Raw genomic sequence first — 24,844 nt, 5'->3', positions numbered from 1 at the left:
ACAATCTGGTAGTCCACAATGCATACAAGAAAAAACAGTGCACGGAAATTGGGTACCCCGAAATATCAGCTTTTAGAATTTCGGTAAATTTACCAATATTCTACTATTGTGAATAGTAAAATATTAGTAAATGATACCTACTGCTATAGCTACACATCTCTTACTACAGCTAAACCTAACCCTATTCTCATAGAACACTCCCTCTACCTATGCTTAACTACCCCTCCCTCCAATGCCTAACCCTAACGACTCCCCTTCCGATGCCTATCACTAAGCACCATCTCTCTGATGCCTAACCATAGCCAAAACCCATCCGATGCCTAACCATAGCCAACCCCCCCCCTGAAGCCTAACCCTAGCCACCCCCCTCTGAAGCCTAACCCTAACCACCCAACCTCTGATGCCTAGCCCTAACCAACCTCCCTGCCGATGCCGAACCTTAAAGGAAACCAGAGACTAAACAAACTAAAAGTTTTATACATACTTGGGGCTTCCTCCAGCCCCATGTGCACAGATCGCTCCCATCCTCAGTCTTCTCTGTTGCTGGTACCGGGTCCCTTAACTTCTGCCAGTCGCGACCAGTCTGACGCAAGAGCAGTGCGCTCTCTACGTGTCTCTCCGGTGGCTGCCAGAGAGATACGTAGAGAGTGCACTGCTCTTGCGCAGACTGACCATGACTGGCAGAAGTTACGGACCTGGTACCAGCAACTGAGAAGGCCGAGGATGACAGCGTGGGAGCGATCCATGCGCATAGGGCTGGAAGAAGCCCCAAGTATGTATAAAACATTTAGTTTGCTTAGTCTCTGGTACACTTTAACCCCCCACCCCCAACACTAAATATCATGTGTCGCAAATAGTCCTCTTCTAAACGGTAATTGTATTGGTGCTCATGACGGCGCCCAAACTTCCACAGCTCTCCAAAGGCCCACATTTCCTGTTTCTGTCCACAGTAGTCAGACTTTTCTGTGTGTTTTCCAAGTTCCTACTCTGCCACAGACCATTATGGTCTCTTCCTCTTGGGTCTGCTTATATTCTCATGGAAAGTTCTAGACAGAAGAGTACAACTACCTAACTTGGCTTACAGTAAATCTGACATTAAAGAGCTATGGAGGCTGCCATCTTGACCTCTTTCTAAAGAAAGTGATTTGTTGATTATAGTGCTGATCCTTAGGATGCAATGATGAGTTACCCCTCTGGAACAAGTATACAGATCTCTCAGGATGACTGATATGTATACTTCTTCTAGATGATAGAATAAGAAAGTACATTTTATAGCCAGAGGATATGCATTACAGCCAGGAACACCGCAGAGGAAACCGGGGATCTGGAGAATAATTCTGGATACGCAAAGCATGAGTAACGGCTTCCCTTATGTATCATGACCATCAGTCTATGTGTGTGAACCTGGTATATCCTGGCTATAGGTCCAGCTGAAAGTGCATCTTATGTCACTCAATATCTACCATCCCTTTATGTCCAACTGGGGTATAAAAGAAAAGAGATCAGCATGCATTCCTGATCTGTTCAATAAATTGGCCTTAAACAGGAATTCCAGTATATACTATATGGAACCACAGTGGTCCCAGCATACTTGAAGGCCCAGGACCAGCAGGTTTACATTGCTTATGGATGTCCATGTGTCCCTTTCACAATAAGTAATTGTACTAGTGCAGAGTAAAACAAGCAGACTAACAAAATCAGATGTTTTTGTAGTGGAATCCCAAAGTGCGTCAGAGACTGTCCACAGCTTACTAGTGTTGGGTTCCCTCATGAGATGAAGGTATACTTGTGTGCACATCTGCAGTATGGAACCTCCTGCAGGAATACTTGTGCAGCTTCTTAAAATTTCCCTTCTTGTTATCCAGTCTGTATGTTGAGTGTTTATTGCACCCTTATCAGTGGTGAGAAGACACTATAAATAAATCATGAAATGTCACCAGGGACTAATGATACAGTACTGAAGAATACCACATAGGATGCACATTCTCTGTTGTGTCATGTACTGCACACTATTATTCCTTGATGCTTTGGAGAAGGTGCAGGAGGTGATTCTCAATGACTTGCTGAACTAGAAGAGAAAGAGGACAAATGTTAGGAGAACCCAAAATTGGTATTTCTTTTATGAGTAGGCTGGCAAAGGCTGAATTACTCAACAAAAACAATGAAACATTTGTAAAGCACTTTTCTCCTTTAGGACCCAAAGCGCATACGCTGGTCTAAGTTCAGTACATAGTGATGTGTACAGGGGAAAAAGTTAAGTGATCATAAATGCCAGACTAAACCAGTGATTTTTGAGTTTTGACTTAAATGTGTCATTTGGAGCTGTCTTGATTAAGTTTAGCAAAATATTCCACAGGGTAGGGTCAGAACTCTGGAGGTGGTCAAGTTATTGGATCGTTTTGATCTGAGGGTGTGTCACAAGGAGTGAAGCAGGCATTTGCTTGCCTACAGGGCTACATTTTCTATCACCCCCCCCCCCCCCATGCCACAGATTCGCATTTCCACAGTCCCATGTCCCTCATTGTAGTGATGCATGCTGGGAGATGTAGTTCCCATTGAGGTGATTACATCCCCTGGCCGTTTTTTTCAGTTGAACTCTGTGGGTGGTCAATTTATTGGATCTTTTTGACCTGAGGGTGCTACAACCCCCCCCCCCCCCCCCCCATGCCACAGAGTCGCAGTTTCTACAGTTTTGTCCCATGTCCCCCCTTGTAGTGATGCATTTCCAGATGTAATTTCCAATGTGGTGATTTTATCCCCTGGCTGAGAGATGTAACCACGTTAATAAACAACATCTCCTGGCATGCATCGCGACCGCCGGGGAGACAGAATATTACCTAGACTTATAACCTGAAGCATGTGGACATAGAAAATAAAGGCACCCATATAGATAAGGGAGGCCATTGAGAAACCCTCCTAGGTAAGTAAATGCCTGCTGCATCACAGGGGTCTGTGCGGCTGATATTGTAGTGAAACCCCTCCCACAGTGTGATGTCGTGACAGTTTTCTTTCTGTGAACCTTGTTTCATTGTGAAAAATAATGACCGTTTCCAACTTCCAAGCAACTGGCATCTCCCTCTGTACATATGTATATCTATAAAGAAAAACAACAACCTTGTAACCTAGTGCATTGTTAGTGTGTGTGTTCTAGATAATGGTAGTTGGTGCAGTCTAGTTTTTTTCTTGCCTGCCAACAGAAAAGATGATGAAGTGCTGGCTCATGGTGGGTCAACATGAACGAATTACACAGAGAGTACCAATCATTTCTTTATCTCTCTTCTATTTTTCAACGTCTCACTTTGCCATGTATTGATTTATTTATTCCCCTACTGCTGTTTTTCGGTAAAGTTCCTCTTTAAAGCAGAAGCCAGTTTTCACAAACTGGTATTGCAAATCAGTATTCTTCTTCTTTTCATGAAAAAATTATTTTGCTCAGAAAGTTTATCAACATTATCGCAACGTAGCTGCATAGGTGGAAGCTGTTCTTATTTTGCTTGGAAGAAGTGGGCAGAAGCTCTGGGAGAAGATACTTCTTGAGATCTCATCAACTACTGGCACTACAGAGAGTGTATGGGGGTGGGGAAATGTCCACTTCCTCACACACAACTATTGTGCGAGGGCTACACAGTCATACACTGGATTTTATCATCATATATGGCCATGATCAGGAAATTAGTATGTGTAAATTGAGCAGCTTTTTGTAAAAATGATGTCACTTCATTGTTTTGCTTCATGGCTTCATCTAGAATACTATCTACATGCAGTCTGTTCATTTTCTGTGTGTTTCTATGGTTTTACTCCCACAAAACATGGTTGTACTTTAACAGTCTTTCCCCATATTGGTCCTATAATACAGTAGGGACATTAGAAATTGAGCCTCTCGGTAGGACAGTAAGGGCCCTTTTCCACTATGAAATGCGATCGCGATTCCAATCGCAATCGCGTTTCAATTTCCACCATGCGATTGCGATTGAGCTACTATACTCATTATAGTCCAGCTCAATCGCATACAAAACGCGGCAGGACGACGATTGCGCTTTGACCAAAATCGCATCGCAATCGGATCGCACTAATGGAAATTGCTGCTGCAGTTTTCATTAGTTTAATGTACCTTGCGATTTGCGATCAGAAGCAAATCGCAAATCGCAGGCTAGTGGAAAAAGGCCCTTAGTGATATAAACTGTTCAATGCATTCTGTGGGAAATGTGTAGGCACCAAAAACACAGCACACATATAAAACAAATGACAGTTTGCATGGTTGAAAGCCTGGTCAAACACAAATTTATTTCTTTACCTCTTGCAGAGTCCATTAGCAATACAGGTAGTCCCGGTTAATAAACGAGATAGGGACTGTAGGTTCATTCTTAACCTGAATCTGTTCTTAAGTCGGAACGCTGTACTATCTCTGCCCTCTTTGCCTCCTATGTGCCCCCCTTTGCCTCCAGTGTCCCCCTCTGTGCCTCCAGTGTCCCCCTCTGTGCCCGTTTGTCCTCTTCATTGCCTTTGTTCTCTCTCTGTGCTTGTTTGTCACCCCTCTGTGCCCCTCTATGTCCCCACCTCTGTTGTACCCCCTCTGTGCCTCTGTTGTACCCCCTCTGTGCCTCTGTTTGTACCCCTTCTGCCTGTTGGTACCCCTGTGCCTCCATTTGTACCCTCTGTGCCACTATTTGTACCCCCTTGCCTCCGTTTTTACCCCTTGTAACTCTGTATCCCCTCTGTTTGCACCCCCTGTGCCTAAATGTGTACCCCCTGTGCCTTTTTATCCGATTTCTGCCCCCTGTGCCCCGCTTTTTCGCCTCGCTCTCTGTACCCTATGGACTCACCTTCCAGCTGGAGTCCAACGCTGTCTGTCCTCTGCTCTCCACCTCTTGCTCTCTGTAGCCGCATACAGCACCGCCAGATGCAGCATCGCATCTCTTCCTGTATGTCACGTGACATACAGGAACCTGTATGTCACATGACATACAGGAAGCAAAGAGATGTTGCATCTAGCGGTGCTGTATGCAGCTAGAGAGAGCAAGAGGCGGACAGGCAGCGTTGGACTCGGTTCGGAGGCGAGTCCAACACTGCTGTGGGGACAAGCGCCAGCACTCGAGAGGGAAGTTTGAAGCAGCTTCTTTAAACTTTCCCCACGCGGAAATGGCATTATCGACGGGTTCGTATCGGTGGGTCGTTCGTATGCCAGGCGTTCGTAAACCGTAGACTACCTGTATTCCCTAGCAGAATTCCCAGCTAGCTTCTTATCTATCTATCTATCTATCTATCAATCTATCTATCTGTTTAGTCTTTCAAGTTATCAAACATATTATTTCAAATGACGCATTGGTTGCCTAGACAACAGTTAAACCTCAGAGCTAAATTTCAAAAGAAGCATGAATCAGTGCACAGTAAATTACATCAACATATGTGTTTTAAAGGATTTGTCCTAAGGAATATTTTAGTATGGTTTTCCACTGACTCAGATGTTGATTTTACCACTCTCAGTATAAGGCCGGATGCCTCATACCATGTGGAAGGACATACCATTACTACTAAGTATACAATATGAACGGTGCTGGATCTGAAAGCAGGCTTTTGTTTGCATTACTTACCACTCCTGTGGCCCAGAGCTACGGACAGGTCCATGGAGTTGTACCCAGAGTCCGTCTCAATGGTTGGGTCTGCTCCATTCTCTGCCAGGTATAACAAGTTCATCATTGCATTGCCAGTACTGCAAACATTGCAAACAACTGCCCACAGCCAAACATACTCATCTAACCATGACTTACTTAAACGTTATTTTGTTAGGTAAATAAGGACTTTTGTTTATATAATATGAGTCATAGCTGTATATGTAAAAACTGGGTAATAGCGTCAGAGCCCCTGAGACTACAGGTGCCTAAAGCAAACCATCTTCATCTAGATCAGGTGGTCATCTTACATCCATAGGTTCTCTACAGAAACCTTTGGATAAGCACTGCTGCAAGTGTGAGCAATTATGTAGAGGGATGGTCAATAAGATGCAAATAATTTTGAGTTGATACAGGGTTGTGCAAATTTTGTATACAAATTTATGCAGCTCAAAAATGGACCAATAGAATTTTACCTCAGCAGGATTTGATTGGTTCATGTTCAAGCTGCATACATTTGCATACAAAAGTTGCATAATGCTGCATCAGCTCGAAATTGTTTGCATTTTATGGACCATCCCTAATATGTATAAGTGAACAAGGATCAAAATGCTATTAAGCTCAAACAATGTATAAAGTTACTGAAGATGACAGTATGTTACGTCAATCCAGGTAATATGAAGATTTTGAATATTTTCTGCCAAGGTAGGAACCGCATTTCCTTTCAATTTATTATAAAAATACATAGAAATGATATCATAAGCAAGTATAAGATAAGGTAAAAACAAAGACATCGTGAAAAGACATCTACATCGTTCCCACCCATCACAAGTGGGAAAAGCAGCATTCTGTCCAGCCAAACTGAATAAAAGTTATGCAGTATTAAAGGACTAGAGGTGGTCGATGAGATGAAGATCATTTTTGAGTTGATGAAAATTTGTATGCCTATTTTCTGCAACTGTATGCAGCTTGAAATTAGGCCAATCAACTGATGCTGCTGCAACATTTCATTGGTATGGTATGGTAAAACGGGCAGCACGGTAGCGTAGTGGTTAGTACTTTCGCCTTGCAGCGTGTATGTTCTCCCCATGTCTGTGTGAGTTTCCTCCAGGCACTCCGGTTTCCTCCCACATCCCAAAAGATACAGATCAGTTAATTGGCTTCCCCCTAATTAGCCCTAGACTATGATACAAGCACAACACGATACATACATAGACATATGACTGTGGTAGGGACTAGATTGTGAGCCCCTCTGAGAGACAGTTAGTGACAAGACAATATACTCTGTACAGTGCTGTGTAATATGTTGGCCCTATATAAAATAAATACATAAATAAAAATAAATGATGTCGAGCAGATGTTCTACTCACCTAGCAGAATCTTCACACACTTTACATGGTTTCCATGTACAGCATACAGCAGAGGCGTTCCTCCATTCTACAGACCAGACAACACAAGACAGAGTGAAATAGGCAAGAGGTAATCAATGACTTTAGCAGAGACTGCAGCACAAATACTTTAATTTGCTTATAATAGGGGATAAAACAGGTCAACTCCACAGATCGCACATCTTAAAGTGGTCTGAAACTCTGACATAACACTCAATAAAAATGTGTTTTCCTACTTTTTATTACTCATACAGGTATCATATTTGCTTTTGTACACAAGTAATATTGCCTGCTTACAAATTAAAAGTTTCCAAAGTGTAGTTTTTCTTGCCCTGAAAGCTGGCAGTGCATTTTATTATTTTTCTATTATAACTGCTTTTTATTATATATTAAAACCTTCTAAAGAGCTTTCAAGCTGTGAGGAATCTTTTAGAGCAAAGTAGAAATGCTGGCTTTCAGACCACTTTAAGGCAAAGTCGCAATCCGAATCCAAAATCCAATCCAAAAGTCCCTAAAAGTCCGCACTCTGAATATTGGGAAAAATATCTTTATTGTCGCATCTTACTGAAAAACACAACATTATTGCCAATGATAGTTTCAGGGCCTTTGTCAGGGCACAGTACAGATCACAAAGACAATACCAAAAACAATAGTCTTTCTGTGTGATGAGACAATAAAAATATGGTTCCCAATATTATGGACTTTAGGGTACAAACCAAGGACAACCAAGGATCGCGTGCCTGCGGCCAGGAGCTCTCTGCGCATGCACACTACAAAGTTGTGACGCAGTACGCATGCGCAGAGCGGCCATGGACGAGCGATCGAAGACGCAAGTCGCCGGTCAGCACCTGCACACTTGCCACCGACCCTACCAACCCGGAAGAAGCTTTGGATGCCCATTAAAAAGTAACGGTTGGGGATGGAGGAGAACAGAGGGCATGAGGAGAGCATACTAGACATGCCTGCTCCCCTTGTTTTTACATTTGTGTCAGTGCCAAGGTATCCTTTTACCATTACAGTGAGAGAAAAGGAACACAGCCTACTTGTTAATGGGACAGAGGCTGTAACATACACATTTATCTAAGGTCACTTTGTTAGGTACTCTTTAAAATGTGTTATGCTGGGCATACACGGCTAGATAGTGCGCCGGTATCGAGCCAGCGTGCGCGCGGATCGATTCCCGCTCGTCCCCGCCGGTGCTTTCTAATCAGCGCTTCGTATTTTCTATTGTTCTGCCCGCCGGTATCGAGCACGGAATCGATCCGGCGGGCAATCGAACCTGTCGGGAATTGTCAATCGAGCCATCAGCGGCTCGACTGATAAGAAGAAATGAGCCGTGTATGCCCAGCATAACAATTAAATAGATATAAACCTCTCTGGAAACTTGATTGCCTGTGATTGCCCTCACTCCACCCTGTGAGTAATCCTTTATACATTATCCAAGGCATATGCACCAAGTGACTATTTTCCACATTTATGTTATCATTTATCTTCTAAAACAAGGAACTTTACTTAAAATAAATCTATGATCCAACTCTGTGTAGGAATGAAAGGATTTTGCATAGACCCCCTTTGATCCCAGCAGGACTCCAGAAGTACAAGCTATCTGAACAAGTCTATTGTCTCTAATGTCAACATACAAATACTCATCAAAGGACCTTTTCTCTGCATGCCCTCCCAAGAATCAATTACAAATTAACACCTCTCTGGCTCTACTCTTAAAATCCTTTGGGATACTCAGGAAATGCAGAAGGGGGCGGAGAGGTAGTGGATCCAAGTATAAAAAACATATTTGCCCTCAGAAAAGCTTAATCACAGCTACACTCTGCAATGCCAGATCGATAAATAATAAGACTGCAACTATACATGACCTAATAGAGCTCTCTGATTTGACCTTTTTGACAGAGACCTGGCTTGGGAAGCATGCAGGCCCAACTCTTGAAGCAACCGTGCCGGCCAATTATTCAATCTTGCACTGTGAGAGACAAGTCGGCAAGGGTGGGGGGGTTGCCATATGCTTCAGATCCTCCTTGAACATAAGGCCCCTGCCCATAGGCCCCACTGAAACCTTTGAATGTATTGCAGCTCAACTGTCAGCAGAAGTAAACATCAACATATTGCTCATATACCGCCCCCCAAAAAATGGTCCAGCCTTTCTTAAGGAAATATCTGAACTCTTATCCTGCGTAACAGTGGAACACCCTAGATGGATCATCCTGGGAGACTTCAATGCATGGGTGGATGATCACGACTCCCAGCTAGGAAGTGAACTACTTCTCATAATGAATGAACTGGGTTTCTCTCAGGCTATCAACCTCCCCACCCATACGAAAGGGCACACCCTGGATCTTATATTTCATTCCGGACTTTTAATATCACACATGGATATAAACCCAGTGGTATGGTCAGACCACCACACCATCCACTTCTCTCTGACAGCACCAGCGATAAAACACAGAGGGAAAGAACTCATAAAATACCGTTCACTGAAAGATGTCTCACCCCAGCACGTTCAGAATATCCTCAACTTCGACGCATTAACCAATCATTGCGCAGACCCAGACTCCATGGTCCTGATTTACAACCATGCAGTGTCATCTGCCTATGACGCCCTCGCTCCAGTTCGCATCAAACGATCTACACCACTTCACCATGCACGGTGGTTTGACAGCTCACTAAAGGACCTAAAGAAAGAAGTGCGCAGACTAGAAAGGAAGTGGCGAAAATCTCAGAATTCAAAAGATAAACACACCCTTGTCTCTCACCGGGAAAGCTACCAAAATGCGATCACCAAGAAAAAATCCTCCTACCTATCACAGGAGATCGCAAAGGCCGCCAACAGACCAGCCCAACTATTCCGCACAGTTGATAGACTATGTAATCCATCCTGTCTAAAACCCACTATAACTCCCTCAAAGGAGCTATGTGAGAAATTTGCCTGCTACTTTGCTGACAAAGTATCTTCTATTCGGTCTCTCATTCAGTCCACAGCACCCAAGACTCATGCAACTAATGGAAATAGCTGCAAAAACAACCTAACACCCTGGACTGATTTCAAAAGTATTAGTGAGGAAGAGATCTCAGACACCCTCTGTCGTCTCCACCAGACAACCTGCGACCTGGACCCTGGACCAACTAAACATATGCTGAAATGCCCTGACCTGCTTGGTCCAGCATTTCACAAAATAGTAAATTGCTCTCTGCAAGCAGGGAGGTTTCCTACCTCTCTAAAAGAAGGAATCATCAAGCCCCTTCTCAAAAAACCTTCCATGGATCCAGATGCTATGAGCAGCTACAGACCTGTCTCCAACCTCCCCTTCTTAGGTAAAGTTATTGAAAAGGCTGTCTATCTGCAACTTGAAACCAGGCTGTCAGTAAACAACATCCTGGACCCTCTACAATCTGGCTTTAAGAAACACCACAGCTGTGAAACAGCCCTCATCCAAGTCTGCAACGATCTGCTCATGGCAAGGGACAGAGGGGAATGCTCCATCCTAATCCTGTTGGATCTCTCAGCTGCTTTTGATACAGTTGACCATGAAATCCTGCTTAACAGACTGCAGGAGTACTGTGGCATCAGTGGATCAGTCCTCCAGTGGTTCAGATCATTCCTGACTGACAGAACACAGAGAGTATCCCTAGGACCTATAATGTCCAAACCTGCACCTCTACAATTCGGAGTGCCACAAGGATCAATCCTATCCCCTCTGCTGTTTGCAATCTACATGTTGCCACTCGGTACACTTATCCAACGACATGGCCTGACGTACCACTGCTACGCCGATGACACACAGCTATACCTGTCCTTCAAACCTGGTGGAACAGACCCTACCCCAAAAATAAACTCTTGCTTAGCTGAGCTTCAGGCATGGATGAATGATAACTGGTTGAAACTGAATGCTGACAAAACTGAGGTCCTGTTTGTCCAAAGCCAGTGCTCGCCATCAAAACAGCTCTATCCTAAAGCAACACCAATCAGGATTGGGAATTCAGACATAAACAGCTCCAACCTTGTGCGCAGCCTTGGCGTACTAATCGATGGGGAATTGAGTTTCAGAAACCAAATTTCATCTGTAGTTAAATCTTCCTTCTTTCATCTGAAGAACATTGCAAAGATTAAACATCTGATTCCCCCAGAGGATCTTCAAACCCTAGTCCACGCCTTCATCACATCACGGCTGGACTACTGCAATGCCCTTTATGCTGGCCTCCCCAAAAAAGACTTGCGTCGCCTGCAATTAGTGCAGAATGCTGCTGCCAGATTGCTAACAAACCAGCCTCGCCACTGTCACATTACACCGATCCTTCGCTCACTGCACTGGCTACCAGTAGAATGGAGAATACTCTTCAAGATTGGACTGCTGACATTCAAATCCCTGCACAATCTGGGCCCTGGATACATGAAGGACTTGCTGAAGCTGCACCACACCTCTCACAACCTCAGATCAGCAAGTTCTATAAACTTGGTCACTCCCAGAGTGCACCTCAAAAAATCTGGAGACAGAGCCTTCTGTCATGCTGCCCCTACTCTTTGGAACTCCCTACCACACCCAGTAAAGACAGCACCATCCCTGGAGCTATTCAAATCCAGACTGAAAAGCCACCTGTTTAGCCTGGCATTTCCAGATTTATAAAATTCTTCCCCTGTACCACGATGGTTGGAGCCATGCTTATGCGCTTTGAGTCCCACGGGAGAAAAGCGCTTTACAAATGTTATTTGTTGTTGTTGTTGTTGTTGTTATATAAAGAGTGGAATAATCTGTAAAAGTGCTGAAAAGACTGAAACCTGAATAATATGCAGATTTACTTGAACAGAAAATATAACCTGTATGCAGGTATTTATTTGCATGAGACTTGCTGTCAACAGAGATATAAGGGAAAATTTACAGTAGCAGGAAAAAAGGGCGCCGGTTGAGGGTGGACGAAAAGGGTGCCGCCATAGACTCTAATTTAATTATCGTTAATACGGCGAAAAAAGCAGAAAAAAGGGCGCCGTGATAAATATTGTTAAAGTGAATGTTTACCAAGTTAAAAATACAAAAGTCAGATACTCACCTAAGGAGAGGGAAGGCTCGGTCCTTATGAGCCTTCCCTCTCCTCTCCCGGTGCCCGGTCCTGCGCAGAATCCCCCGTGGCAGTATTCGACCAGTTCGGTCAAATACTGCCACTTCCGCATGCCGAAGGGAGCTTTCGGAAGCCTTCGGGAGCACTCGGGCTCCCGAAGACGGGCCGCTCCATACTACACATGCGCGAGCGCCCTCTATGACGCACTCGCGCGTGCGTAGTATGGAGCGGCCCGTCTTCGGAAGCCCGAGTGCTCCCGAAGACCTCCGAAGTCCCTGCGGCGGCGGCGGACGCGTACAGGGGAGCCAGCGCAGCACCGAGGGCACCGGGAGAGGAGAGGGAAGGCTCATTAGGACCGAGCCTTCCCTCTCCTTAGGTGAGTATCTGACTTTTTTATTTTTAAAAATGGTAAACACTGGCTTTAAAGAGACTCTGTAACAAATTTTTCAGCCTCAGTTCTTCTATCCTATACATTCCTATGCCTGTTCTAATGTGCTCTGGCTTACTGCAGCCTTTCCTAATTGCACTGTCTCTGTAATAAATCTTATCTCCTTTCCTCTGTCGTGTCTGTCGGGCTAAGGCTTGAATGTGTGGAATGTGCAGGGTTGCTTGTGATTGTATAGAAGCGATACACACCCTCTGCAGGCCCCCTGCACACTCTGTATGACTCACACACTCTGTTTATGTGAGCCTATCACAAGCCGGTTAGTTTGTTTGTAAACACTGCCTAAAACTGTTAATTACAAGCCAGGATTGCAGCAGAGAGTGGCAGAAACAGCACAGAGGGGCACAGGAGAAAATAAGGAATAGAATGGTATGCTTTTTAGTGTAAGAATATTACCGTACAGATTCTCTTTAATAACATTATAGTTTTTGAACTATGTTATCGTTTTAGAAGCTTGCAACGTTATAGTTTTTGTCATATTATTTTGTTTGTATGTACAGATTTTACATTATCAAATATATTATCGTTTCTATGTGTAAAAGGGCGTTTCTGCAGAGTGAGTGGTTAGGGTTAGCCACCATCGGGGGAGTGGTTAGTTTAAGGCACCACCGGGGGAGGGTTCTGTGTGAGAGTAGGGTTGGGTTAAGCTGTACTGTTGAATTACGTAACGATTTTTAACGTTAAAGAGACTCTATAAAAAAAAAACAGTCCCCCCTGGGGGGGGGGGGGTACTCATCTAAGGGAGGGGGAAGCCTCAGGGTCCCAATGAGGTTTCCCCCTCCCCTGTAGCTGCAGGCAGTCCAGCGTTGGCTCCCCCGCAGTGTCCCAGCATCCTCCCTGGAAAACCCTGACAAGCGCTGATAATCACTGATTTATTTACCTCTTCTGGCTCCAGCGGGGGGCGCTGTTGCGGCTTTCCGCACGGAGATAGGCGAAAATAGCTGATCTCCGTCGGGTCCTCTCGACTGCGCAGGCGACTTGCGCCTGCACAGTAGAGCGGCCCGATGGAAATCGGCTATTTCCACCTATCTCCGTGCGGAGACCCGATACTGCGCCTGTGCTAGAGAGGTAAATATATTCATCGCCGTCGTTCCTGGAGGATTTTCGCCGCCGATGTCAGACCGAAAAGGATGGGGGAATCCTCAATAGGATCCGGAGGCTTCCCCCACCCGAGGTGAGTACCCCCCAGGGGAGGTTTTCTTTACTATCTTTTTGTTATTATTTCCTGTCTGTTTTTACAACGGTATTTATCGTTAACCAAGTTTGACAATAATGTTTATCGTTATCAGATTTCATTATCCACCGGCTCCATTTCGTTATCCAGTCGGGCCCTTTTTTCATGCATGATTACATACTGAGAAAACACCTTTACTGAGACCAGAGATAACACGTCTTACCCAGTCGTACTCATTGACATCTACTCCACATTCCACCAGCATCTTCACTATATCTGTGTAGCCTTTACTGCAAGCGAGAGATAGGGCGCTTTCACGTCCTTTACCGAGGATCTGAGGATCTGCCCCCTGGTGTACAAAAGAACATATTAGTAGCCTGCCTTTGTCACCCAATAGTTAAAACTACATGTATGACTTTATGATATAGGACAATATGTATATGATGCATGTATATGTATATATGTTTATAACAGATAATACATTTATTGTACAGAAATTTAAGGAGAATGCTTGAAGAAACCTATGATTAAACTTCTGATAGGGTGGTTAGAATCATGACCTCGTCTCCCTGCAGCTTCCTGTGCAGGCTAAAACAGGAAGCAAAAGTGAGATATGATCACATGATCTCACCCAGCCAAACACACACAGTATTTACTAAGTATCTGACCAGAAGGGATTAAAATCTAGGACCTAAAGTAGGGATTAAAATCTAGGGCCTAAAGTACGGGTTAAAATCTAGGGCCTTGATTCATGAAGCTACGCTGCATCGTGAGCTCCATGACAGCAGCGTAACCTAAATCCAGGGCTGCACGCTATGCGCGGTCGTGCAGCGTAGCGTGCCTTACTTAGTTATGCGTGTTGCTTACATAGCAACACACGCTCCTTTAATGTTGATAATGGTGTTAATTAACATAGTAGCGGCCCTGCTAGTGAAGTATGGCGGTCGCGATACTTCACAGCAGTAGCACCCAGTATTTAATGGAGCGTGTGTTGCTATGTAAGCAACGCACGTAACTAAGGAAGACATGCTATGTTGCACGACCGCGCATAGCATGCTGCCCTGGATATAGGTTGCGCTGCTGTCATGGAGCGCAGCTCCATGAATCAAGGCCTAGGTAAAAAAAAATCATAATAAAATTAAAAGTGCCCTTAAAGTGAACCTGACTCTTGCAAAGGACAGAAGGAAAACATAGATAAATGCACCCTGTATGTATTTAGAGAGTTTAGTCTGTCTAATCCCCCCTCATTAGTGTCTAATCACAAGTTTTAATTTGATCACTCCCCTGTGTCACATGACTGCAATGGCAGAGATGGCAGATAAGCTTATTTGGAAGTACATCAAAACAAAAAAGAGACGGCACACCACTGGCTCTGCAAAATTTGCTGTGTATTGATTCGCTCAATACACAGCAAATTTTGCAGAGCCAGTGGTGTGCCGTCTCTTTTTTGTTTTGATGCTACATGAGCTGTACGAGCAGTCCAGCTGAGGCTAGGCACCGGCCAGTGTTTAGGTAATCATAGACCTGAGAAACCGTCTTTTCCATACATCTGTTCTACAATATATTTGGAAGTACAGGCTGTAAATAATATGTCTGCTTCCATGAATCAGGAAGTAGAAACTGTGCAGATTTATTGCAGGATTTGTATCAGCTGTAACAAAGAAATGTTTTTTTATTTAAAGGTTATTATGCTGTTGTGTCTCTTTTAGAGCAGAGAGGGCATTCTGAGTTCAGGTCTGCTTTAACCGCTTACCGACCAGAAGTCTCTGGCCCCTTAACGAGTAACTGTGGGTATCGAGTGCAGAATCGATCCCCTCGGTGATCGGACAAGTCGGATATTATCAATCGAGCCATCAGCGGCTCGATTGATAAGCCTGCGTCGAGCCGTGTATGCCCAGCATGAGATGGTAAGCAGACTAACACAGACACAAAAGAGAAGTGACATGCTATGCTGTATCAGCCGGATTGGCTGAAGCCTCTGTCACTCACCTCTCTGCACTGTGATTGGATGCCTGCTCTCCCCTTCACTCTCTATGTTTCAGCCTCGTTAGTGCGCAGAGAGGAGGGCCAGATGCTGTCTCCTGTCACTGTCCTCGGCCCCCCTCCTCCAGAGGCATGTGGGCTCCCTCTATGCTGCATCTGCCGCCCACCGCATTCTCCCCTTCCCCGTGCTGAATATTGGGGAAGAATAAAGGAGCTGCACACAGACTCCATGAATAATGGTTCCAGGCGCTGCAGTTCCTTTCTATACTCTCTGCCCTGCCTCCAGTGGTAGTGCAGAGAACAGATGGGAATGCCAGCACTTGGATACATTATTAGTTGAGTCTGTGCCTGCTGCCTTTATCCTCCCCGCTGTGCTCTGAATCAGTGCGGGGAGGAGGGGGATGTGGAGGGGGGGGGGGGGGATTCTTTAACCTGGAGGGCACAAGATGGCCCCTGCCAGGAAAATAATATAAATTGAAAATTAAAAGAAACCAAAACGTGGACAGTGCATTACATTTGATATGTAAGTAGAGCAACCATTTATCTACTTGCATATGTATTTTTTGTGGGGGGCATATGATGGCTAACAGTTGTTCTTTAACCAGTTCGGCCTATCTGGACGAGTTTCCTCGTCCAGATAGGCACTGGTGCTGCCGCCGGCTCGTGCGCGCGATCGGGCGCGCCCCTGCGCGCGCTCCTGCTGCCCGCCGCTAGCCCCCCGATCAGTGAATGGGAATATAATTCCCATTCACCGATCTAACTTCCCCGCAGAAATACCGACGCTGTCTCTCCAGAGAGCGTGGTATTTCTGCCCCCAGGAAACAACTCCTCAGCATTTTAGTTCCTAGATGCGAGCTGGTTCGCATCTAGGACTTTTTTCACTGTGGCCATCTTGTGGCCAAATAGTAAACTGCACCCACATACATTTTTGATTAAAAAAAAACATTATTTTACATTTAAAATTAGCAGTTTCCCTCCCACACCAAAAATTACCCACATACACTTTTTTTATATATATAAAAAAAAAAAAAACAATTAAAAAAACAAAAACAAAAACAACATAAATAGTTACCCAAGGGTCTGAACTTTTTAAATATGCATGTCAAGAGAATATGTTATTATATTATTTAAAGTTATAAGCTTATAAATAGTGATGGACGCAAATTGAAAAAATGCACCTTTATTTCTAAATGAAATATCGGCACCATAAATTGTGATAGGGACATCGTTTAAATGGTGTAATAACCGGGACAGATGGGCAAATAAAATACATGCGTTTTAATTACGGTAGCGTATATTTCAAACTATAATGGCCAAAAACTAAGAAATAATGAATTTTTTCCGTTTTTTTCTTATTCTTCCTGTTAAAATGCATTTACAGTAAAGTGGCTCTTAGCAAAATGTATCACCCACAGAAAGCCTAATTGGTGGCGGAAAAAACAAGCTATAGATCAATTCATTGTGATAAGTAGCAATAAAGTTATAGGCGAATGAATGGGAGGTGAACGTTGCTCGGATGCATGAGATTTTCGGCACTGCGGCGCTGAACCGGTTAACCACTTAAGGACTGCAGTCATAAAAGCCCTTAAGGACCAGAGCCTTTTTTTCCATTCAGACCACTGCAGCTTTAACGGTTTATTGCTCTGTCATACAACCTACCACCTAAATGAATTTTACCTCCTTTTCTTGTCACTAAAACAGCTTTCTTTTGGTGCTATTTGATTGCTGCTGCGAGTTTTACTTTTTATTATATTCATCAAAAAAAGACATGAATTTTGTCAAAAAAATGACTTTTTTTACTTTCTGTGCTGACATTTTTCAAATAAAGTAAAATTTCCTATACATTTGAGCGCGAAAGTTATTCTGCTACATGTCTTTGATAAAAAAAACCCCATTCAGTGTATATTTATTGGTTTGGGTAAAAGTTATAGCGTTTACAAACTGTGGTGCAAAAAGTGAATTTTCCCATTTTGAAGCATCTCCGACTTTTCTGAGCACCTGTCATGTTTCATGAGGTGCTAAAATTCCAGGATAGTATAAATACCCCCCAAATGACCCCATTTTGGAAAGAAGACATCCCAAAATATTCACTCAGAGGCATGGTAAGTTCATAGAAGATTTTATTTTTTTGTCACAAGTTAGCGGAAAATGACACTTTGTGACAAAAAAAAGGGAAAAAAAGGTTTCCATTTCTTCTAACTTGCGACAAAAAAAAAGGAAATCTGCCACGGACTCACTATGCTCCTCTCTGAATACCTTGAAGTGTCTACTTTCCAAAATGAGGTCATTTGTGGGGTGTGTTTACTGTTCTGGCATTTTGGGGGGTGATAAATTGTAAGCACCCCTGTAAAGCCTAAAGGTGCTCATTGGACTTAGGGCCCCTTAGCGCAGTTAGGCTGCAAAAAAGTGCCACACATGTGGTATTGCCGTACTCAGGAGAAGTAGTATAATGTGTTTTGGGGTGTATTTTTACACATACCCATGCTGGGTGGGAGAAATATCTCTGTAAACGACAATTTTTTGACAAGTAAGCGGAAATTGATTTTAATTGGTTTTTTTCACAAAGTGTCTTTTTCCGCTAACTTGTGACAAAAAATAAAATCTTCTATGAACTCACCATACTCCTAACAGAATACCTTGGGGTGTCTTCTTTCTAAAATGGGGTCATTTGTGGGGTTCCTATACTGCCCTGGCATTTTAGGGGCCCTAAACCGTGAGGAGTAGTCTTGAAACCAAATGTCGCAAAATGACCTGTGAAATCCTAAAGGTACTCATTGGACTTTGGGTCCCTTAGCGCAGTTAGGGTGCAAAAAAGTGCCACACATGTGGTATCACCGTACTCAGGAGAAGTAGTATAATGTGTTTTAGGGTGTATTTTTACACATACCCATGCTGAGTGGGAGAAATATCTCTGTAAATGGACAATTGTGTGTAAAAAAAAAATCAAAAAATTGTCATTTACAGAGATATTTCTCCCACCCAGCATGGGTATGTGTAAAAATACACCCCAAAACACATTATACTACTTCTCCTGAGTACGGCAATACCACGTGTGGCACTTTTTTGCAACCTAGGTGCGCTAAGGGGCGTAACGTCCTATTCACAGGTCATTTTGAGGCATTTGGATTCTAGACTACTCCTCACAGTTTAGGGCCCCTAAAATGCCAGGGCAGTATAGGAACCCCACAAGTGACCCCATTTTAGAAAGAAGACACCCCAAGATTATTCTGTTAGGAGTATGGTGAGTTCATAGAAGATTTTTTTTTTTGTCACAAGTTAGCGGAAATTGACACTTTGTGAAAAAAAAAAACAAATACAAATCAATTTCCGCTAACTTGTGACAAAAAATAAAATCTTCTATGAACTCGTCATACACCTAACAGAATACCTTGGGGTGTCTTCTTTCTAAAATGGGGTCACTTGTGGGGTTCCTATACTGCCCTGGCATTTTAGGGGCCCTAAACCGTGAGGAGTAGTCTTGAACCCAAATGTCGCAAAATGACCTGTGAAATCCTAAAGGTACTCATTGGACTTCAGGCATTTTGGCATTTCCCTCTCCCCAGTCTTCCTCCAGACTCTGGCACCTTGATTTCCGAATGACGTGCAAATGTTGCTTTCATCCGAAAAAAGTACTTTGGACCACTGAGCAACAGTCCAGTGCTGCTTCTCTGTAGCCCAGGTTAGGCGCTTCTGACGCTGTTTCTGGTTCAAAAGTGGCTTTACCTGGGGAATGCAGCACCTGTAGCCCATTTTCTGTACATGCCTGTACACGGTGGCTCTGGATGTTTCTACTCCAGACTCAGTCCACTGCTTCCACAGGTCCCCCAAGGTCTGGAATCGGTCCATCTCTACAATCTTCCTCAGGGTCCGGTCACCTCTTCTCGTTGTGCAGCGTTTTCTGACACACTTTTTCCTTCCCACAGACATCCCACTGAGGTGCCTTGATACAGCACTCTGGGAACAGCCTATTCGCTCAGAAATTTCTTTCTGTGTCTTACCCTCTTGCTTGAGGGTGTCAATGATGGCCTTCTGGACAGCAGTCAGGTCGGCAGTCTTACCCATGATTGCGGTTTTGAGTAATGAACCAGGCTGGGAGTTTTTAAAAGCCCCAGGAATCTTTTGCAGGTGTTTAGAGTTAATTAGTTGATTCAGATGATTAGGTTAATAGCTCGTTTAGAGAACCTTTTCATGATATGCTAATTTTTTGAGATAGGAATTTTGGGTTTTCATGAGCTGTATGCCAAAATCATCAATATTAAAACAATAAAAGGCTTTGAACTACTTCAGTTGTGTGTAATGAATCTAAAATATATGAAAGTGTAAAGTTTATCAGTACATTACAGAAAATAATGAACTTTATTACAATATGCTAATTTTTTGAGAAGATCCTGTATATTAGATTTTTTTTACACACAATTGTCCATTTACAGAGAGATTTCTCCCACCCAGCATGGGTATGTGTAAAAATACACCCCAAAACACATTATACTACTTCTCCTGAGTACGGCGATACGACATGTGTGACACCTTTTTGCAGCCTAGGTGCGCTAAGGGGCCCAACGTCCTATTCACAGGTCATTTTGAGGCATTTGTTTTCTAGACTACTCCTCGCGGTTTAGAGACCCTAAAATGCCAGGGCAGTATAGGAACGCCACAAGTGACCCCATTTTAGAAAGAAGACACCCCAAGGTATTCCGTTAGGTGTATGGTGAGTTCATAGAAGATCTTATTTTTTGTCACAAGTTAGTGAAAAATGAAACTTTGTGAAAAAACAATAAAAATCAATTTCCGCTAACTTTTGACAAAAAATAAAATCTTCTATGAACGCTTCATACACCTAACAGAATACCTTGGGGTGTCTTTTTTCTAAAAAGGGGTCACTTGTGGAGTTCCTATACTGCCCTGGCATTTTATGGGCCCAAAACTGTGAGTAGTCTGGAAACCAAATGTCTCAAAATCACTGTTCAGGGGTATAAGCATCTGCAAATTTTGATGGCAGGTGGTCTATGAGGGGGCGAATTTTGTGGAACCGGTCATAAGCAGGGTGGCCTCTTACATGACAGGTTGTATTGGGCCTGATCTGATGGATAGGAGTGCTAGGGGGGTGACAGGAGGTGATTGATGGGTGTCTCAGGGGGTGGTTAGAGGGGAAAATAGATGCAATCAATGCACTGGGGAGGTGATCGGAAGGGGGTCTGAGGAGGATCTGAGGGTTTGGCCGAGTGATCAGGAGCCCACATGGGGCAAATTAGGGCCTGATTTGATGTGTAGGTGTGTTAGGGGGTGACAGGAGGTGATTGATGGGTGTCTCAAGGTGTGATTAGTGGGGGGAATAGATGCAAGCAATGCACTGGCGAGGTGATCAGGGCTGGGGTCTGAGGGCGTTCTGAGGGTGTGGGCGGGTGATTGGGTGCCCTAGGGGCAGATAGGGGTCTAATCTGATGGGTAGCAGTGACAGGGGCTGATTGATGGGTGATCAGTGGGTGATTAGATGGCAGAACAGATGTAAACAATGCACTTTGGAGGTGATCTGAGGGTAGGTCTGGGGTGGGTGGGTGATCAGATTGCCCGCAAGGGGCAGGTTAGGGGCTGATTGATGGGTGGCAGTGACAGGGGGTGATTGATGGATGGCAGTGACAGGGGGTGATTGACAGGTGATTGACAGGTGATCAGTGGGCTATTACAGGGAAGAACAGATGTAAATAATGCACTGGCGAATTGATAAGGGGGGGTCTGAGGGCAATCTGAGCGTGTGATTGGGTGCCCGCAAGGGGCAGATAGGGGTCTAATCTGATGGGTAGCAGTGACAGGGGGTGATTGATGGGTAATTAGTGGGTGTTTAGGGTAGAGAACAGATGTAAACACTGCACTTGGGAGGTGATCTGATGTCGGATCTGTGGGCGATCTATTGGTGTGGGTGGGTGATCAGATTGCCCGCAAGGGGCAGGTTAGGGGCTGATTGATGGGTGGCAGTGACAGTGGGGTGATTGATGGGTGGCAGTGACAGAAGGTGATTGACAGGTGATCAGTGGGTTATTACAGGGAAGAACGGATGTAAATAATGCACTGGCGAATTGATAAGGGGGGGGTCTGCAGGCAATCTGAGCGTGTGGGCGGGTGATTGGGTGCCCACAAGGGGCAGATTAGGGTCTAATCTGATGGGTAACAGTGACAGGTGGTGATAGGGGGTTATTGATGGGTGATTGATGGGTAATTAGTGGGTGTTTAGAGTAGAGAACAGATGTAAACACTGCACTTGGGAGGTGATCTGATGTCGGATTTGCGGGCGATCTATTGGTGTGGGTTGGTGATCAGATTGCCCGCAAGGGGCAGGTTAGGGGCTGATTGATGGGTGGCAGTGACAGGGGGTGATTGACAGGTGATCAGGGGGGATAGATGCATACAGTACACAGGGGGGGTCTGGGGGGGGGGGGTCTGGGGAGAATCTGAGGGGTGGGGGGTGATCAGGAGTACCCAGGGGGCAGTTTAGGGACTTAAAAAAAAATAGCGTTGACAGATAGTGAAAGGGAGTGATTGATGGGTGATTGTGTGCAAACAGTGGTCTGGGGGGTGGGCAGGGGGGGTTCTGAGGGGTGCTGTGGGCGATCAGGGGGCAGGGGCAGATCAGTGTGTTTGGGTGCAGACTAGGGTGGCTGCAGCCTGCCCTGGTGGTCCCTCGGACACTGGGACCACCAGGGCAGGAGGCAGCCTGTATAATACACTTTGTAAACATTACAAAGCGTATTATACGCTTCCTATCCGGCGATCATCGGGTTAACAACCCGCTGGCGCTTCCGATTGGCCGGCGGGTTGACGTCGCGGGTGGGCGGAGCCTATTGCCGGCGGATGTGCGCGCATCCCAGCGCGCGATCCACAGCAAAACAGTGCCCCAGGACCTGACGCCATTCTGAGTTACGTGGTCCTGGGGCTGCCACTTTGCCGCCGCCAATATGAAGTAGGCGGTCGGCAAGTGGTTAAAGAGACTCTGTAACAAAAATTTCAGCCTTATTTCTTCTATTCTATAAGTTCCTATACATGTTCTAATGTGGTCTGTCTTACTGCAGCCTTTCCTAGTTGCACAGTGGCTGTATTATCTCTGTTATATGATCTAATCTTCTTTCCTCTGACGGCTTTGTCAGGCTCAGGCACTCAGGCAGGAATGTGCTACTCTGTTTGTGATAGAAGCTATACACACCCTCTCCAGGCCCCCTGCAGGCTCTGTATGAGTCACAGACTGAGCTTCTCTCAGCCTATCACATGGCATGTCTTTTGTTTGTAAACACTGCCTAAAACTGGCAATTACAAGCCAGGATTGCAGCAGGGAGTGGCAGAAACAGCACAGAGGGGCCCAGGAGAACATAATGAATAGAATGGTATGCTTTTTATTGTAAGAATATTAGAGTACAGATTCTCTTTAAGGACCAGATACTTTTTTGTCAGAAAATGGGGGTCACCAACCACATGGACCCCTCTCTCAACGGTTGTGCTGCTCTCCCGCCTCTGAAGCCCACTTGTCCTGCTGTTAGAATGACAGCGGAGCACTGTGAAATTGGCTCCTGACTGGCTTAAGGAGCTCTGCTGTCATACCAACAGCAGGGCGAGTGGGCTGCAGAGGTGGGAGAGCTGTGTGAACAGCGCTAGCGGAGAAGGCGAAAACTGCCCCAGAATGCACAGAGGCTTGTCCTTGGCATAGGGGTGTAAGCATCTTGAGACTCAAAAAGGTAGAAATAAGGCTGGAATCCTACTTTATTTAGAGTGCAAAACTGATTACATTGATTTTTTAAGGGTAATCTTAGGCTGGATCCACACTGAGCTATATTGGAGTATGCACAATGCATCATTTATAATGTGTGTGAACTGCAATGGAGTGGACATAGATGTTCATTTAAAGCCTGCATGCGGCGAGTTATAATAAAGTGATCAGTTACAATTACAAAGCATAGATGTGAACAGCCCCATAGAAGTGTACGGGCAGTGAGCGGACATACAGCATTATTCTGCAATGCAATTGATGCACTGTGAAAGGACCTGCAGGATTTTAGTTTGATTTTTACTTACAATTTAATCCTGCTTTAAAGGGAAGATCCAAGGGAAAAAAAAATCTTCTTACCCGGGGCTTCCTCCAGCGCCTGGCAGGTGATATGTCCCTCGCCGCAGCTCCGGTGTCCCCTCCATTGCAGAAGCCGACCTCATAAGGTCGGCATCTTCTTTGCCTGCATGAGTGCGCATCCGTGCCACTCGTGATCGCGCTCACATGGTCTGGAGCGTTCTGTGCAGGCAGTACTTCTGTGCCTGCGCAGAACACTCCAGAACACGTGAGCGCAATCACGAGGGCGTGGCCGCACTTTCGCGCAGGCGCAGAAGATGCCGACCTGGCGAGGTTGGCATCTGCAATGGAGGGCAGTGTTCTCCCCAGGCTCTTTTAGCCAGGTGCTCCACCCGGCTAGTTTTGATGAGCACCCAGCTGTCATTGGCTCACCTCCTCCTATTCTGTAAGCAGAGTTGCACACATAAGCACCGGCACTGCATTCTCGGCTACTTTTTCATGCCACCCGGCTACTATTTCATGTTATCTGGCTGGAAAACATTTCTGGGCAGAACACTGGAGGGGACCCGGAGCTGTGGCGAGGGACATATATCAGGTGTCGGGAGGAAGCCCCTGGTAAGAAGATGCCGACCTGCCAGTGGCTGGAAGAAGCCCCGGTTAAGTAGAAATTGTTGTTTTTTTTCCCCTCTGTTCTTCCTTTTAAAGGAAAATTTCTATTCACCAACATCATGTATGACTTGCTATGTGCCATTTTTATTATTACTGTAATTATATAAAAATATGCAAATGTAAATACTGACTATGGGGCTTGTCTGAAAGGGACTCTGTAGAAGAAAGGGTACAAATCTGAAACTGCAGCTAACTTACATTCTGCAGGAGAAATTCCACCACTGCAATCTGTCCATGAGCTGCAGCCCACATAAGAGGGGTAAAGCCTTCTTCATCAGTCAGATTTATCACACTTTCTGGAACAACGAAAAATATGATAGATTTCAACAAAATCCTGTCAGTGCTTAAAGTGTACTTAAATGACTTGATGACTTAAAAGGAAAAAATCATACATACCTTGGGCTTTTTCCAGCCCTCTTCAGCCTGATCGCTCCCTCTCCGCTGTCCTCCGCCTTCTGGATCCTC

At 44.8% G+C, this 24,844-nt stretch overlaps 1 protein-coding gene across 2 annotated transcripts in view; it reads right to left on the bottom strand.

Annotated features, from left to right (window-relative positions):
- Nucleotides 1-692: 692 nt before the first annotated feature.
- The window catches only part of ANKRA2 (ankyrin repeat family A member 2), a 93,733-nt gene continuing 69,581 nt past the window's right edge, over nt 693-24,844 (bottom strand). For both annotated transcript variants that reach the window (XM_068248401.1, XM_068248392.1), the window contains exons 5-9: nt 24,578-24,675; nt 13,904-14,029; nt 6,980-7,046; nt 5,592-5,672; nt 693-2,068 (exon numbers count right to left, since the gene is read on the bottom strand). In XM_068248401.1, coding sequence (XP_068104502.1) covers nt 2,013-2,068; nt 5,592-5,672; nt 6,980-7,046; nt 13,904-14,029; nt 24,578-24,675 — 428 coding nt within the window. In that variant the 3' untranslated portion in view covers nt 693-2,012. The remainder of the gene's footprint in view (nt 2,069-5,591; nt 5,673-6,979; nt 7,047-13,903; nt 14,030-24,577; nt 24,676-24,844) is intronic.

The sequence above is a fragment of the Hyperolius riggenbachi genome, chromosome 1 (genome assembly GCF_040937935.1).
Source record: "Hyperolius riggenbachi isolate aHypRig1 chromosome 1, aHypRig1.pri, whole genome shotgun sequence".
NCBI lineage: Eukaryota > Metazoa > Chordata > Amphibia > Anura > Hyperoliidae > Hyperolius > Hyperolius riggenbachi.
Note: the sequence above shows the minus strand (reverse complement) of the source record. Positions and strands in the feature narration are given on the sequence as shown.